General features: G+C 44.1%; 1 protein-coding gene across 1 annotated transcript in view; it reads left to right on the plus strand.

Moving 5' to 3' along the window:
* Nucleotides 1-14,119, plus strand: part of LOC144769274 (ubiquitin-conjugating enzyme E2 D2) — a 311,568-nt gene extending 297,449 nt beyond the window's left edge. The window contains exon 7 of the mRNA XM_078653332.1: nt 13,257-14,119. Coding sequence (XP_078509458.1) covers nt 13,257-13,302 — 46 coding nt within the window. The 3' untranslated portion in view covers nt 13,303-14,119. The remainder of the gene's footprint in view (nt 1-13,256) is intronic.
* The last annotated feature ends 401 nt before the right edge of the window (nt 14,120-14,520 follow it).

Genomic DNA, 14,520 nt, shown 5'->3' on the forward strand with positions numbered 1-14,520 from the left:
CCAGGGCAGGACAACCAGATAGCGGACTTGCTCAGCAGGCACAGCCATCAGATGCACGAGTGGGAAATGCACCCCTCGGTGCTCCAGCCTTACTTCCAGCGGTGGGGTCATCCAGAGAGAGACCTCTTCGCCACACACGAAAACGCAAAATGCCGCGCCTTCGCCGCCAGGTTCCCGCAGTCTCAGGGCAATGCGATATGGATGAACTGGTCGAACAGATTTGCGTACGCCTTTCCTCCAGCTCCACTCATACCGCTAGTGGCACGCAAACTGAGGCAACACTCCATGACACTCATCATGGTTGCTCCAACGTGGGCACGGCAAGCGTGGTACACCACCTTCCTCGAACTCTCCGTGGTTCCCCACGAGCGCCTCAGACTCACTCCCAGTCTCCTCACTCAGAGCCATGGAGACATTCAGCACCCAGATCCGCAGCAGTTGAGCCTTGCAATATGGCTCCTGAAGTCATAGTTTGGCTACTTAGACCTGCCTCCTGACTGCATGGACATCATAAAGGAGGCTAGGCGACCTACCACCAGGGCATGCTACGCAGCAAAATGGAAGCGTTTTGTTATCTATTGCTTCAGTAATAACATAAATCCACTTGATGCTTCCACGCAAGACATCATAGGTTACTTGCTGCACCTATACAAGTGTAATATAGCGTATAGTTCCATCAGGTTACATTTGGCAGCAATGGCAGCTTATCTTCAGAATAGACAGCATCTATCCCTTTTCAGAGTGCCTGCCATTAAAGCTTTTATGGAGGGACTTAAAAGGGTTATTCCTCCAAGACACCCGCCTTCGCCTGTCTGGAACCTAAACATAGTCCTCACCAGGCTCATGGGCCCACCATTTGAGCCTCTTCACTCTTGTGAGATACAATTTCTTACATGGAAGGTGGCTTACTTGGTGGCAATTACATCGCTAAGATGAGTTAGCGAGCTGCAAGCACTCACTATTCAGGAACCTTTCCTTCAGATACATGCTAATAGGGTTGTGCTGCGCACCAACCCTAAATTCATGCCCAAGGTAGTGTCACAGTTCCACATCAACCAAACTATTGAACTACCTGTATTCTTCCAAAATCCTGATTCAGTGGCGGACAGAGCACTGCACACACTAGATGTCAAAAGGGCTCTCCTGTATTACATAGACAAGACTAAAGATTTCAGAAAAACTAAACAACTGTTCGTTGCCTTCTCTCCACAGCACAAGGGCAACCCAATTTCTAAAACGGGCATAGCCAGGTGGATTGTTAAATGCATCCAAATCTGTTAGCAAAAGGCTAAACGCACGTTAACAGTTCCCCCAAGAGCGCATTTCACACGCAATTTGGGGGCATCCATAGCTTTCCTAGGTAACATCCCTCTAGAGGACATATGTAGAGCAGCCACATGGACCACCATACACACATTCACCAAACACTACTGCGTGGATGTACACTCCAAACAGCAAGCTGCTGTAGGTCAAGCTGTTCTCAGAACTCTTTTTCAGACTGCTGCAGCTGGCACGGGCAACCGCCGCTAAGGAGGGTACTACTATTTGTTCTATGCATAGATATAAATTCAGCAGTCCACATGCCTCGAACGGAATATGCTACTTACCAGTATGCATCTGTTCTTGGCATGTAGGGCTGCTAACATTTATATCGCCCGCCTTCCTCCCCGTTGCCTGTCGCAGCTGTAGCATTCTAAATTTACATACTTATTCTCACGCATGGCCATCACTCACTATATTTTTTGTGCAAAGGTATCTACCCAGGCAGACAAATAGGAACAAGCACTGGCTATTGAAAGAAACACATACTCATGGACAACTCATTAAAAAAGCAATGGACTGTAATGATATCAAAAAGGGCTGATTTTTAATATAATTATAAAAGATATGTGGATACATCTGATTCAATAAAAAGATAATTGCATGATATGAATGAACATGACTTATTCGAACAATAGATATCAAACAAACATATCAGTATACATAAAAAGTGGAATAGAAGACTTTTTCTTAAAAATAATTTCTCCAATGCAGGAAGTATCTGCCTTAGATACTTCCTGCATTGGAGAAATTATTTTTAAGAAAAAGTCTTCTATTCCACTTTTTATGTATACTGATATGTTTGTTTGATATCTATTGTTCGAATAAGTCATGTTCATTTATATCATGCAATTATCTTTTTATTGAATCAGATGTATCCACATATCTTTTATAATTATATTAAAAATCAACCCTTTTTGATATCATTACAGTCCATTGCTTTTTTAATGAGTTGTCCATGAGTATGTGTTTCTTTCAATAGCCAGTGCTTGTTCCTATTTGTCTGCCTGGGTAGATACCTTTGCACAAAAACTGTTTTCCCTGACCCAGGAGTACGATCCAAATCAGGGGGTCCTTGTTACCCACAAAACATCACTCACTATATCACACTCCATCGCTGCCACAATGGCGAAAAACAATCTGAGCCTGGAGGGGATGCCCATGCGCACTGTAGTCCAGGGAGGAGCCACCTATCTCGTGATACTTCAAAGACTCTTCCAGGACAACAATGTGCAATCATCCGGACCCAACACTAGGCGGCGATCTATGCATAGATATAAATGTCAGCAGCCCTACATGCCAAGAACAGATGCATACTGGTAAGTAGCATATTCCTTTACCTTGATAACACTCGAGCTCCGGGTGGACGATCAACTTCGTAGGATATGTCGTAGCCAAGAAAGGGAAGGCGATGCAGAAGTGAACCATTTCATGATGGACAGTTTTCTGCATGAAAATCTGCAATGCATTGGCCAAAAAGCAACACTTGAGAGTTTGTGCGCTCACTCTACCAAGCCAAATCTGCGACCACTGTGTTAGCTCACACAGTTCTTGTCCTGGATATCTGTCGGGCAGCAACTGGGCTTCCTTATACACTGTTATGAAGCACTACTGCCTAGACTGCCCGGTCCGAAATGATTTTCATTTTGCCTGTTCTGTCCTAAAGGACTTTACTATATTCCATATTGCAGTTACACTTCCGGGGAGTTATTGCTAGGTTATCTATGATAAGGTAAGGAATCTGCGGCTAGAATTCTCTGTCACATGAACTAGTTACTTTTCTTTAGTAATGCCTTATCTGGTATGGACTGTCTAGCCGCAGATTTATTTGCGACCCACCCATCCTCCCCGCTCTGCGACCGGATTATAGAGTTAAGGATGAATTCCTTAATGATGGCCCTAGAATTGCACATCAGTAGTCAGTGTAACTCGTGGCTCCACAATTCTGGTGTGGAACGTCGCTAAAGAAACCGACATCGGATCTCTGGGATGGTGCCTATATAGGCACCATGCAAGTCCTTTTCGAACGAATGATGCTACACGGAGCCAAACAACGCCATCTACCAGCATACTGTATTACTGCTAACCTAAAGTTTCCAGATCTAGTCTTATGCCTTAGAATATTCTAAGTTAAGGAATATGCAGATCGATCGAATTCCTACCAGATACGGTGTCACGGAAGGGAAATAATTTTCATCAGGCTGACAGCGTCCAGTCCCTGTGGGGCAACGCACTACCCATAGCCCAGCTGCCTGCTTTAATTTAGTCTCGACAGCGCACAATCGGCTGCAAGGAAATCTCATCGCCTTGCTCCTCCCCAGCTGGAAGAGCATCACGTCCAATCAGTGGGTGCTTCTGATCATGAAAAATGGTTACTCCCTACTCTTCATGTCCTGCTGTCTCATGAACATGCCACCTGCACCACAACACCTCTGAGAGGACCACTAGTCCATACTCAGTGGTGAAGTTCAAGCTCTTTTGAAGCAATATAGAGTGTGCCAGCATCCAAGATCGGGACTGATTGCTACTCCTGTTACTTTTTGGTGCCTCCAGCCCATCCTAGACCTTGACCTTCTGAACTTCTTCCTTGGGATAACCAGTTCAGAACACTCACCCTGGAGCAGTTTCTATCTGCCCTGGATCCAGGATACTGGATGGTAACACTGGACTTGCAGCACACACATTTTGGCATCCATGTCCTACTATCCCGCAGACTCTTAACTGCAGTTTCAGGTAGACTGAATACACTTTTAGTTCACTACGCTCCCCTTAACCTTACCAGCACACTTCAGTTGTTCACAAAAGTGATGGTGGTTGTCCCAGCCTCTCTGCGGAGGTTAGGAATACCAGTCTTCCCATTCCTCAACTACTGACTGCTGAAGGTGGCCTCCTGTCAAGCAGTCTTAAGTCACCTCCAGGCAACAAACCTATTGACATCACTGGGTTTTTCCACAATGTGCCAAAGTCACACCTGTCTCCTTCACAGTGGCTCCCCTCTATTGGATCCATCCTTGACACCATGCTTTCAGGGCTATTTCTCTCCCTTAGCAAGTTCAGGACATTTAGGCTATGATCCCGATGTTTCGTCTCTTGACCTTTGCCTCACTGGGAGCAACTTTGAGTCTCTTGGCATCCTAAATCATGCCTGTGGACCACCCGAGGTGACGCATGCAAGCTGTGCAGTTGGATCTGAAGTGTCTGTGCTCAGCACCAAGGGAAACTATCAGTCTATCGAGGTGTCCATGGATTAACTTTGATGGTGGTAGTTCGACTGCGATTGGACTTTAAGCAGACTCCTCTTCCCACCTGGAGCTAACAATCTCATCATTACTGAGCTGTAGAGATAATCTGCTAGAGGTGGAGCTCAGAAGACTCTGGTCTCTAAAGAAGGCTCACCTCCACATCAACTTGGAGCTGGAGTTGTGACCGATTTTCCTGCCCCTAAAAGTGGTTTCCTGACCGGTTGGGAACGGGTGCAGGTTCTCATGGACAACACAGCCATCATATGGTATTGCAACAAACCAGTTAGTGTGTCCTGTCAGAGGGTCTTCTCCTCTAGAAGTGGCTAAACTCTCAGGATATCTTCCTGATTGCCCCAGCGCCAGACAGAATCTTTAAACGCCAGGACAGACCAACTCATCCAGTCTACCTATAGTTCTGAAAAATATTAGAAAAGATGGGGCACAAAACCGGCCCAAGTCTGCACATTGACATATTCTGATTTCAGTGGGTCCACGTGGAGATCAGAAAGAAAATTACACCATTGTGCAGATATAGTAGCCCAAACATCCTGTTAGGGGCAGGATGGGCCAAAGGTGGAGTTGCACAACGCCACCTGTTAATGTGCAGTAGAAGTGCTACGAAAGCTTTCCGGATCCAGTCTGGTGCCTGGGGAATTTCCGAAGGTATGGACTCTGCGGTTAGATAGTCCCTACCAGAAAAGGCGTTGCCAAAGATAAGTAACTTGGCCTCTTGATAGAAGTCTAGTTGCAGACTCATCACATTTTCAATATGCCCCAGGTGCCAGATTGGATCTGGGTACTTTTCAGCCATAATGATGTTTTCCTGCCGAGGAAAAACCGTCCCCTCAGGCACTCACAAAGTTTTAATTCATTGAACTTTCATCAATATAGTTGAACTTCTATTCTTCAAAAACATGGATTCGAGGTTCGGTCTACAATTATTCACAGTGGAGGAACACACAATCCTGTTAACTTTCTTGAGTTGACCAAACTGACGAATACCATAGATTGGTTGCGAAAACAACTTTTATTTATTTTCATCCACTTCCTTCAGGATCTTTTCGAGCACATTTTCCCGTATTCACACTCCATATGAAGTTCCCATGTCTGTCACCCAGATGAAATTTGCTTGTCTAGTAGTATCTTGTATCATTTGATTAATTAGAAATGTTAAGTTTAGGAACTATCCCTCTGATGAAGGGGCGAGTCCCGAAATGCATTTGGTGTTTTATATTCATGGATAATTGAAGACTGTGATGTCTATGTGGTGTGATATCCTAACACTATGCCATTAATGAAGCTCATACCAATGGCAAAAAGAAAAGGAAGACTGTATGAGCTAATTGTCTGTTTGAATCCATATGTTTTTGAAGAATAGATGTTCACCTACATTGATGAAAGTTCAATGAAATAAAACTTTTAGTGCCAGAGGGGACGTTTTGTCCTTTGCAGGAAGTGTCATCATTTTGGATTTTTGGCCTCTTGGTCAGACAGCGATGCCCACTGGCACCCTTCAAATTATTTACAAGTATTACAGTGCGCTAACTAGGAATGCGATTGTCACCTGTTTAATGTCCAACTTTTCAGCCGTACCTCTGCTCGTGGGTAGGTGGCGCCATCCTGTTACGGAAATGTGCGAAGTGTATATAGGTGCCACTCACGCACTTGGATGTCAGTTCCTCTCTTTCTGCTGTACCAGACAAAGATCCGGAGCTACCACTCATCTCTTTGAGACTCTTACCTCACTCAAAAAACTTGTTTTACAATGTGCAAGGGACCAGTACCCTCCCATAACAATAGGTTGTAAGCCCTGTAAGAACTGTCACAAACAAATGTATGTGACATATACTCATAAGATTTTTCTGGGGTCAATCCACCACTCTTTAAGGCATGCAGTCATTGCTAGTCACTGAACCCAAAGGCCTTATGAAACCGTGACGCTATACACTCCATTACCGAGCATTGGAAGACTGCACCAAGACTGTTAAAAGTCGTCAGTATTGTCCTGTTCGAGATCCAGAAGTCTCCTTGCTTTCCAGAAGCAGTAGTTGTTCCAGAGCTAATTCTTAGTCTGTCAGTCTTTGGGTAAGTCTAAGAAACACAAGAAATCGAACTGCCTCTGTTCCTTTTCACTGCTCCTACTCCTCTAAGAAGGCTGGGGGAAGTGCAATACATCTTGATCTTGCAGCTGTTAAACTTTGGAGCGGATACCACAACATGTTCCAGTACAACTAGAGTTTCCAGGGCTTTGCGCTCCTCCTAAACAGATTGAAGAGTTCCTCAAGGCCATGCTCAACTCATTAGTTTCTTGCTGACTCTCTCTGGCATGCCTGTGGGCCCACAGAGCCAGGAGGTTCTCCGCCTGGATTAGTGCGGAAGGTCGCCTCAGCACCAGCTGGCCCCTCTGAGCCCCTTACATGGCCATGTCTGGGTCTAGTCTCGACAGCCTCTGGTGTCACCGGCCACACGGTTCCTGGTACTTCGATGCTAATGCCAACTCCATTGCCACCTGAAGAGGAGGCCCCAATTGTTGTTTAATGCAGAGACTGTGCTGGTTCGACCTTGACCAATACTGCGCTCAGCCCCACTTCCTCTAATAGATCTGCCTTCACCAAGACAAATGCACACCCTGCATTACCTGTTCAGCACTGATTCGGACAATGTTTACGATGTGGGTTATTAACCTTATCACAAGGATAATTTGTATGACCACCTGCAGGAGACGGTGGCCTTGATACCTTCCCTGAGTGGGGGCTCCCCTCACCCAGTGGTCCTGCCATTAAATAGAGTGCTTTTTACGCCATGGTAATGCATATGGCAGCCAAAGTACTTGGACTCCAGCTCCCCACCTTGGATGACAAGGCTAATGATGTACAGAGGTCCTGCAGTCTGGGCAAGCATACACAAAGGCCCTCTTGCCATTACAACAAAGCCCATACAGATACTTTATTGGGGGCATGGAGCAGCCCTTGTTGTGTCCCCCCACCCCCCAGTCAATCTCTAGATAGCACACTGATCCCCCCGCCTGGTAACCCTATGTTTTTAGATAAGCATCCCTCTCATGAAAGCTTGGTGATGCAGTAGTCTGCAAAAAAGACTACCCCTACATGTTATCTACTCCGAGCTGGTCTGCCCCTGGCAGATCACTTTTAATAACCGCACGCATGCTGGCAGACCACATCAATAGCCTCATCCATCTTTGCGGTTATTGATGCGGTCTGCCAGCACCGGAGGCAACCAGTACTCGTGCCCTAAAACTGTTTACTATGGTCGGCACAGGAGGCGACCACTACTCTGATTTCGTCAGAGACTGCTAAAGATCTGCATTGGTAGTTACTGTACCGTTGTCCCAGTATTGGAACTTTCATAGATTCCCATGCTTTGTATCATTCCCCCGTCGTCGGAATGGGAGCCTCGGTAAATAGATGCAATTTGGATGTAGCAGCCTGTGCAGTCAGTGGCCTGAAGGTCAGCTGTCCTGAGATGAAGCGGTCCCAAAGATAATGTAGGTAGATGCAGCCCCAGGGACTCCCTTGCATTCTGCAGTTGTAGGCCCTGCACAGGCCGACTGGACAGCGTGTGAGTGTTCCATCTTTCAAGGGTTGTTTCCAGGTTCTTTTCTTGATATAGCCTTTGTGTAGGGTGATGCTTCTCCCTACAAGGTTTTCTCCTTCCTGGAGTTCACACAACCGAGGCACAAAGAGATGTGAAGTTTCTGCACTTGGTTGTCATCCCAACTAAATGAGTAATCTGGAACGAAGCAAAAGGCAGTTCCCACCTAAAGGCTCTCTGTTGTTCTACTCCTTACAAACGGGGTTTAGAAAGACTAATCAGCAATATTTTGGTAAACACAATGTCTCCTCCTTCCAGCTGCAGGGATGTGGGTAATACACTTCCACTTTCTGGGAGCACAGCACTCCTACATCATCTTGTGCATTGCCAGGACAAGGGTGTTCAAAGTAGATCTCGCTGGCCATCATTACTCTGGCTCACTCACACACACCATGCATGTAGCACACAGGTTGCACACACTAACATGCACTCGTTGATGCGTATGCAGAGAGCTAGGCAGGTCCATAGAAGTGTATCTTTACACAAGTGGGCCAGGAGGCCTCCACTTCAGTGACCGAGCTAAACGGTCCTAAAAAACACAGTATGCTGCCACCACCACCTCTCTATGTAATGAAGACTTTGACCGAGAAAGTAGACCTCGGTCTCAAATGATGGCACTCTTGAAGCAGCTCTCCAGGCTTCAGGAAACGTCAAAGTCAAGGTCTAGCACATAAGCTAGATTAGCCTGACATCCTCATAAAAAAAAAGCTATGCAATTTCCCCATGGCCAGCAACACCATGTTCAGAACATCTTAGTCCATTGAATAATGGACATGCTTTTAACCTAAGTGGTTAGTGAAGCCATTCTCGCAACACAAAAATCGTGCACCCACAGCTCTTTTAATAAAGCATTACCACTGAACTTTAAATGAGTGAGAACCCTTTCTCTATGGAAATCTTCAAATCATGTGGAAATCACCCTAGACAGCCAGCAATGCTAATAGGTCATGCTAAGGGCAGACTGTGCCACACAAATACCACTAACATGACTTGGAGGCCTGTTTGGACTACTGGCCCAATAATATTTTGTTTATCGTTCCAGTAGTACATGAGCTTTAAAATCCTACAATCCATAGCTAATCACCTATCGTATTGTGAGTGTCACTGGTTAATCTAGATTACAACCTCTGCTAAAATGGATCCACACAACATCCAACAAAGACTGTGCCCCACTAACATACTGTTTCCTTTGTGGGCCGAGTTTGTCATCCCATTTTCTTTTATGCGTCCAAAAATGTTTTGTTTTTAGGTTTTGACTAGCGAGCTGCGCACTGCGCAGCTGCAGGGAAAACCTTATGAGAAGAGTAGAGTGGCTTTGGTCCCCGCCTCTGTTTCCATTGGCTAGCTCCATAAATGGAGGGTAGCCATTGGAACAGACATCTGCTCGTCATCCTGAGAGCAGATTCGGGGGCGTTCCTGCAAATTTTAGGCTTTCCACCCCTCCGTGCGCGTCATCTCGGCGGTGGGCGGGTTGGTTTTTTTTAGGTTTGTTTTGTTCATTCCAGGCCGACCGCCGCCGGAAGAAGTCCAGGTGAGTGCCCGTTCCCGCCCCCACTCCCGCTGAACATGTGCCGTTCTCGCCCCCCCCCCCCTCCCTGCTGTCCGGGCCTTAAGCTGTCCGTGCCTTTCCTGCCCCCCTGTAGTCTTTGTTTGCAGTCCAGCTGGCCACTGTGGCTTGCCTCAGTCTCGGACGCAGTGTGCTGGTCGGGTCGGTGTGAACAGTCAAATGCAAGGATTGCTCACTTAAACAAATCAAACGTACTTCATGTTATATTCTGGACTGTGACATTTAATGGCAAATAGGGTGAATGCGTTGTCAAAAAGGATTTTATTTTTACAGTGCAGAGTTGAGACCGCCGTTTCCGTGCACTTTAGTGAGAGCCGCAATAGTGAAGACGGCTGGAGCGCGGTCTGTAGTGAGATTGGGTGATTTGCCCAGAATTACAGAACGTTGAGCCAATGCAGAGATTGTTCTGGCTTGAACCCCACACCCACCCCCGCGCTATCAGCAACGAATGTGAGAGAATCGGGAAGCCACAATGTTACATAATGACAGCATCTTTAAAAATCCCGCTGTTTACCAGTGTAAAAAGTTGGGCCACCATTATTCCCACTCGTGTGAGGTGCCCCGTAGGTTGTGGATCACGAGAGAAAGGTGTGCACGACTCACTTGTGAAAAATCAAGACATTAATTTAATGGTTCTCTAAAGTGATGCTGGACACCCCTCACTCTGAAGACCTGCGGACGGATCACTGCGCGATATTGGGGTACAGCCACAAAATGCCTTCAATAAAACAAGCACTGAGACATTGCCAAAAGCCACATATTACTTCTGCGCGCCTACATTATACATAGAATTTTGTAGCAAGACGGACAGATATACATTCCCCACACATAGTCATTGTATCGTTAGTTTAAAGCAAACACGGATACGTTCAGATAGTTTTAGGTTTCTTTTATTAAAATGTCATCCAGAAACACTGGCCAATAATAAATATATCGATAGTTTATCAAGAATATATAAAAAATAAGGACAATTGTTGTCTTCCAGGTTTAACAACAAAATATTTCAAGCAAATGCCCAGGGAAAAAAACAGTAAAAAACACAAAATGAACATAAGTTGTCAAGACAGTGAACAAATCTGGTAAGAACCATTTCCCTGAAAAATCAGGAAAATTGTCGAAAAGAACAAAGTGGCCCTGCCACGAGGAGAGCAACCCAGCTGTATGAATAGATCAAGCTGCACTTGTTCCTTTCCCTTTCACATTTCCACAAATGAAGTACCCAGACATGTGATGACGTGAGAATTCACTAATAAATCCTTGTTACAAGGAATCCGACATGAGCCGGTAAAATGTGCTAACAAGACTCGGTCATTAGCATGCATGCATTCCTGGGGCGACAGTACATTCCCTATAAAGAAACAAAAATCACCAGGAGAAAGTTATACATCAGAACACGGAAGCGTCACCCAGTGTAAACGGTCAAAGCCCTCCCTCCATGGATTTTAACACCCACTGTAAAATGATATTTACATCTTTCGTTTTATTAATAACAGGCTTGCTTAGACTGTACAGTAACAACAGCTTTGGATCAGACCAAGTCTCTATCGAAAAGGAAATAGCTGTTTCGATTCTTGAGTCGTTTCGAAATAGTCTCTAATGCACTCTGCTTCCTGGCTCTGTATGGTAACCCAAATCACAAAAATCAATTTTAACAGTGAGACGTTATTGATTTCAGTCGCTTTGATCATAATACATTAGGGGCGTATTGTCTATGAATCACGTAGTCTATTTTGGAGGCAGGGGGCCAGAAAAATGTCATAGGCCTGTTACTACTTGCACACATTGTGCAGTAAGATTGCGCTGTCTCTCTGTGCCCGGTTCCTTTAGCTGTAAAAAATAAAATAAAAAAGCGGTAGAGCCTAGAAAAGTCGTTGTAAGCGCTGTATAGTATCTGAACATTTGCAAAATCTGTCACGGTCTCAGGTCATTTACTGCACATCGTTACTTTTTGTAAACAATTGTTTTTTTGGGGGAAGGTGCTCAGACGTCAGAGTTGTAAATAGTAGAAGCATGCATGCAGACAGGACCACTCGTATATGTCCTGTTGGTGCCACCGAAATTGTACACACGCACATTGGGTGTGGGTGTGTGTGGCATTTGCGAGAGATTAAGCTATTGGCATTGTAAATGACAATGCCATTTATTTATCGGTTTTCAAAAAGAAAACATAAATAAAAAAAATTGTCATTTACAATGCCAATAGCTCTAACTTTTCCAAAGGCAACACCGTTGCATTGTAAATGCTTGTTTCATATCTTTTACAAGTGCCAATTGGGAGGGGGGGGGGGGGGGTGATTCTTCATTCCTGACATTTTGCTCCATACTGCAAGGAAGCCATCTTCACCGCTCATATCCATTTGGGAGTCTCTAAAGTAAGTATTGCTATGCTGATTAGCCTTGGAATTGTCCATAAAGCAGGAGGCGATTACATCACGTTTCACATGATTATATGAATGGTGGATGATGTTGTCAAGACTTTCAGCTACACATTCTGTTTACTCATGATCTCCTTTGCTTCCAGAGATGCAAACTTGGAGCAAGCAAAAGGGCATTCTTGATGGGCTTCATATCTAAACACTAGTGATTAAGTTTCATCTGTTTGCGACATAACATTAATGGTGTTCTATAATGATACAGTGGTCCCTTAAGTAATCTTGGATTGTTTCTAGATCAGTTTTTTTATTGTGAGTTTTCTCATGTTTTTTTGCCAACCCATTGTGAGAAGTACAGTGAGTGTCTTATATTGTCTGGCAAGACCGCTATTTTTAATTTTCATGTACCAAAATAAACCTATCTTTTGGTGTGCTCTTTATCACTAAATAAGGCTTTAACTCCAGGATTTAAAATTGTAGACCTTGTGCTGACCTGTTTCTGACTCCCTCATTTGTATAAAAAATTTGCGCTAATGATTTTGGGGCCAGTGCTGCATCAGTCACTTACCAAATGTATGCTTTTTCGGGATGACCTGCAAAGTAACTATTTTGGTTTCTCCAATGTGGTATATGGTGGACACCAGGTTTAGCTTAGATGCAGAATAGTGCTAAAGGATCTATAGTTGAACATTTAAGAGGCTCACCTGCTCGCATCGTCCCAGTAATATTGCGCAAAAAGTTACTTTTATATTTTAAATTGATCAGCACTCTTTCTTCAAGGGAAACACTTGTTTTTAATTCATAGGCCTGCTTTTGAATAGCATCCTAGTAGATGGAGAGGAAAAGACCGGCAAGAAGAAAAGCTGAGCAGGTTTATAAGTGGTGTAGGATCGCTGGTGTGCATTATTTTTGGGATTGTTTACACTGTTACGGATGGGGGTTTCAGCTTCTAGCAGGCTAGATATCCCAATATAGCAGGGACTCGTGGACTAGGAATACAAATGTCACTGCAGTAACCTGCTCTTTTTATCTGCAGCAGCTTTAAGGGTGCTAAGTTGGGGTGACAGATGTTAAAGTTAAAATTAGACTGTATTTGGTGGCATGTTAAGCAAACTTGTTTTTTCTATCTTTGTTTTTTTACAGGTATAACAGAATAGCTCGGGAATGGACACAGAAATATGCGATGTAATAAAAATATATTGGATAACCTCTACAAATAAAGTTGGGGGAACTCTGAAAGAGAAAATCCTTTTGATTTCCATTTGACTGCTTTCTATGAGCCCACGCCTCATCTTCCCCTGTGCACATGTTTACCCGATACAGCAGTGCTGCGTGTTGTACATACGTGGGAAAACACAATGAAGTACTGTTTCCGTCAGTATCTCCATTGAATCCTTGCAAAAGACTTGTGTGAAAAGCCAGTTCTTCTGTCATAATATAGTTGTGAGAATAAAAGCATTCCTTGACAATTTAAAGTGGGATACAAATAAAACCTTAGGGTTTCATGTGCTCCTGGGGACACATCCATGGACTGGCGGGAGGATTTTTTTTTTTAATGGAATTCTTTTAAACTCATAACCTTTATGAAAAACCAGTGAAGAACTTCCAGCTGTTTCTGTATTAATTTTATTCTTGCGGACCTACCAGTAAGGTGAATGTTAAGACCAAGAAGAAACCTTTACCTACATCCTGTGTTTTAAGGTCTGTTTACTGGTCAAAATTTGTATGGATTGGAGCTATTGGTACATCAAGTGATGTTGATTAGTTTCAACTCTTCTCTTCCCCATACATTTTGGGTTTGTATGTGGTCTCAGTTAATACATACCTAATAGCTCTTATGTTTCCTATGTTTTTTTAACTGCTTAGGTCTATTTGGATGTAAGGGTAAAAAAGCATATGACAGAAAATTTGTGTATATTTAAAAACCCATTGGCTCCCTTGGAGCTTGTACGTTCAGAAACGATTAATCTGTGTAATAAACTGATTACTACGGTCATTACATATAATTTTTTGAGAAATATTTTCATTATTTGGATCATGTTAGGGATACATGGATTTCTTTGGTCCATGACTACTTTGCTAATTTAGTTGCATCGGGGCAAGAAAGGCCCAATAATTTACATAATGCAGGAAGCCTTTTATCGCTGGTAGTTTAGATCAGTCCTTTTTGCCAAGGAACATCATGTTCGAGGCATGTATAGCAGTAGATACACATGCTGTGCATAATCATGCCATCTAGTGTTGGGTCTGGATGTGTGCAAGTTGTTTTTCTTCAAAGAAAGTATTTTAAGTCACGAGGTATTTGGTGACTCCTCTTGCTGGTAATGTGCATGTTCATCTACTCCTTTGATTTTCTTTCCCCTGTCGGTACAGGACCAGTGCTCTGGTTCGACACCATTGTGGTGAA

The sequence above is a fragment of the Lissotriton helveticus genome, chromosome 7 (assembly GCF_964261635.1).
Source record: "Lissotriton helveticus chromosome 7, aLisHel1.1, whole genome shotgun sequence".
Taxonomy (NCBI): Eukaryota; Metazoa; Chordata; class Amphibia; order Caudata; family Salamandridae; genus Lissotriton; species Lissotriton helveticus.